The sequence below is a fragment of the Orycteropus afer genome, unplaced genomic scaffold (genome assembly GCF_000298275.1).
Source record: "Orycteropus afer afer isolate SDZICR_OR568_19922 unplaced genomic scaffold, OryAfe1.0 scaffold00582, whole genome shotgun sequence".
NCBI classification, from domain to species: Eukaryota; Metazoa; Chordata; class Mammalia; order Tubulidentata; family Orycteropodidae; genus Orycteropus; species Orycteropus afer.
Window position 1 is genome coordinate 133,766 of NW_006922169.1, and position 3,355 is coordinate 137,120.

The window sequence follows — 3,355 nt, forward strand, 5'->3', positions numbered from 1 at the left end:
CGTTCACAGAGAGCGTGGTGGGACCCGGCCCACTCCCGCATGTGGCTGCTAACAGAAGGCGTGGCGGGACCTGGTGCACCGCTGCCACGTGGCCGCTCACAGAGGGCGTGGTGGGACCGGTGCACCACCGTCCCAGGGCCGCTCTTGAGTGACACGGGCAGACCCTGGCGTAGCGCCTCAGCGTCCTGCTTATGGAGGGCAGACCGCTCCTGGCAGGTGTGGCTCAAACCACCCCTGGAAGGTCCGGGGCTGCTGTGGGACCAGCCACCAGCCCACCGCCCCCCCCCATTCACTCTGCTCAGCCCCAGGCCGCCTCCTGCTCCCCGTGCTTGGAAAGCAGGCCCTGAGAGCAGCTCTGGCCTCTGGAACCTTCTGGAAGGATGTGTGCTCTGCGCTGTGCAGTGACTGGTGCCTGGCACTGCTGAGCGCTCGGAATGTGGCCAGTGTGATGCAGGTGGATCAGGGATGCTGAATCTGTGTTATTTCACATTAATTTAACGTGCATTTAAATGACCGTACTGGTTGGTGGTCGCCATATTGCAGTGAAGCCCTGGCTCTTTGGGGGCTGCCTGCTCTCACCCTCCAGTTTCAAGGGACACCCCATTACAGTTTAGGAATTCCAGGAAAAGCACCCCATGCCTCTAATGGGTTGAATAGTGTCCCCCAAAGGCATGTCCCCAAAGGACACATGCCCTTCTATGGCAACGGTCCCTGCAGATGTAAGCACAGCAGCTAAGTTAACCTGAGCTCATATCCGAGTAGGAGGGGCCCTAAATCCAACAACAGTTGTCCTGATGAGAGGAGGAGACCACCGCCTGAGGACCCGGCGGAGACTGGAGTGATGCAGCCATAGGCCAGGAATAGCTGGAGCTGAGCAGGGCGGGGAGGACCCTTCCCTAGAGCCTCAGAGGGCGTGGCTGCACCCCGAGACCCCGGGGAGGCCCAGTTCTGCTTTGCTGGCCCACCGCACCTGCCACACTCACATACACGTGGGGCCAGGGTTGTTCTCAGAGCCGGCCATAGGCACCGGCATGATGAAGCCTGGGAAACCTGCTTAGTTGGGTCTTTCTGCCCCCAGTCATGGTGGGAGATCAGATATCCAGAGCTGGCTCTCTGACTACATTGTCAATGTGCCATCAGAGCAGTCCCCTGCCCTGATAACCTGTGTGGTCTGGGGACTCCAGGGGGGCTGGAACCAGCCTCCACCCCCCCCCCCCCCAGCAGACCACCCCCTCACCTCTCGGTCCAGGCCAGCCGCCACCGTCACGATGTCTCCCGTCTCACTGTTGATGGTGAACATGTTCTGGGATGGACTCTGGGGGCTCTGGGTCACGATTCGGTAGCGCACCATCCCGTTGGCCGTGGTGCTGTCATCAGCATCGTTGGCTGTGACTGTCATCACATAGGTGCCTGGAATAGGAAACCAGCTCATGGAAATGATCTGCCACACACACTGCCACTTCAATGGACACATCCAGGGCAGACATCACCAACTGATCCCAGATCTTTCTCCCTGAGAATGGATGCAGCTGCTGTAGCCCACTCCTACACCATGTGCTGGGACGTCCTGGTAACTGTCAGAGGTGGTGTTAGAAGGCAACCCGGTGCCTGCTGGATCTAAAGGAGGGATGGAAATGACCCACCACTCATGCTGCTGTTCCCATTCACACACCCAGGGCAGACATCACCAGCTGATCCCAGATCTCTCTCCAGGAGATGACGTAGCCACAGCATCTCCTACCCTCACGCCACGGGCTGGGACGCACTGCCGACTGTCAGGGGTGGTGCACACCTGCCACACGGTCATCGAGGGATTTCTCCGGGAGCATCTGCCCGGGCCTCTTCCTTTCTCGTGGGACAATAGAACCAGGCTGGAGCCCAGGCTCCCAGCCTTGAGCCCTCTGCTGTCTCCTGAGCCACACGGCAGCAGGCACCATCTGTCAGGTGGCTGCCAAGGCTCTCCTGTCCTGGCGGAGTGTGGCCCGATGAAGCGTAAAGGGAGGGACATTAGAGGCCAGAATTAGGCCTGGCACGGGGCTGAGTATACGGACGGCGTATGATAAATACCCATGGCAAACAAACCTGGAAGAGCTCCTTGTAGGGAGGCTGGGAGTGTGGTACTTAGAGTGGGGGATGGGGGAGTCTGAGGTGCTGATGGGACCTGGCTGTATTTCCCTGCTGAGGATGGACCCTTTTGCTGGCTTTGGCTGTATGAGTATGACAGGTTGGGGGCTGTGGTCGTTTTGTGGCCATGAGGAGGGAGAGAAGAACAAGACCGTCTAGGGGAAGTGAGTGGCTGTGGTGACAGCCTCTCAGTGGGCAGCACCTGGATCAGGCCGCACCTGAAGCTGTACTGGGGACTTTGGTATGCCTGCTCTAAGCCACTTTCCTTTAGGTTTCCTTGGCACTTGCTCCCTGGTGGCCCATCCCTGAGCTTGGGGGACCCCGAAGACACGCCTGATTTGCTGGGACCCCACAGCAGGCAGGGTGAGTGAGCGTCTCCCTTTCCCTCCACTGCAGTGGGGCCTGAAGAGCCCTCCCCACCGCACAGCAGGGTGGCACCCATCCCTGGCCCTCCCTGAAGGAGACCCAGACGGCAAGCACATGGCCCTGGGTGTGTCTGACTGGGAATTTGCTTCAGCTTCCAGCTTCGACTGAGTAAAGTGTTCTCAGAGCAGATACATTTTATGAAAACAGCAGAGAGAGCCGACAGAGGGAGAAAGGGGTTCCTCGTCCAGGGCCTGGGTTCTGCATCCTCATTTGGAGATGGACGTGGCTGGCCCGCCTCCTCGTGATTCTGAGAAGAGCAGCTGCCCCCGGAGCAGGCCCTGCATGTCCACCCAACAGGCAAATGGAGGTGAGGGGCAGTGTCCTGAGGCTAGGGGCTGTGATCCCACGAGGACCCACTCCCATACCTGGACCCTCCCTTTTAAAGCAAACGCTCACTGGCACCTAGTGAATTGACAGATTCGTGCAGTCGTCACCACTGTCTAATCCATAACGTTCTCAATACTCCCAGAAGAAACACCTGCCCAACAGCAGCCACCGCCGTTCTCCCACGCCCGGCCCCCGGACCCCAGTCTGCTTTCTGTCTCTGGCTTTGGAATGCTAGGCATTTCCTGTGGATGGAATGGCACAATCTGCCTGGCGTGTCTCCCCTGGAACAGTGTTTCCCAGGCTCATCCATGTGGTGGCACGTACCAGGACTTTATTCATGTTCATGACTGAGTAATACTCCCTTCAGGAGCCCTGGTGGCGCAGTGGTTTAAGTGCTTAACTGCTAACCAAAGGTTGACTGTTTGAATCCACCTCCCCAGGAGAAAGATGAGGCAGTTGGCTTCCCTGCAGACTGACA

General features: G+C 58.6%; 1 protein-coding gene across 1 annotated transcript in view; it reads right to left on the reverse strand.

Moving 5' to 3' along the window:
- The window catches only part of CDH4 (cadherin 4), a 628,838-nt gene that overhangs the window by 49,883 nt on the left and 575,600 nt on the right, over positions 1-3,355 (reverse strand). Inside the window, 1 exon segment of the mRNA XM_007956202.1 lies at positions 1,238-1,410. Coding sequence (XP_007954393.1) covers positions 1,238-1,410 — 173 coding nt within the window.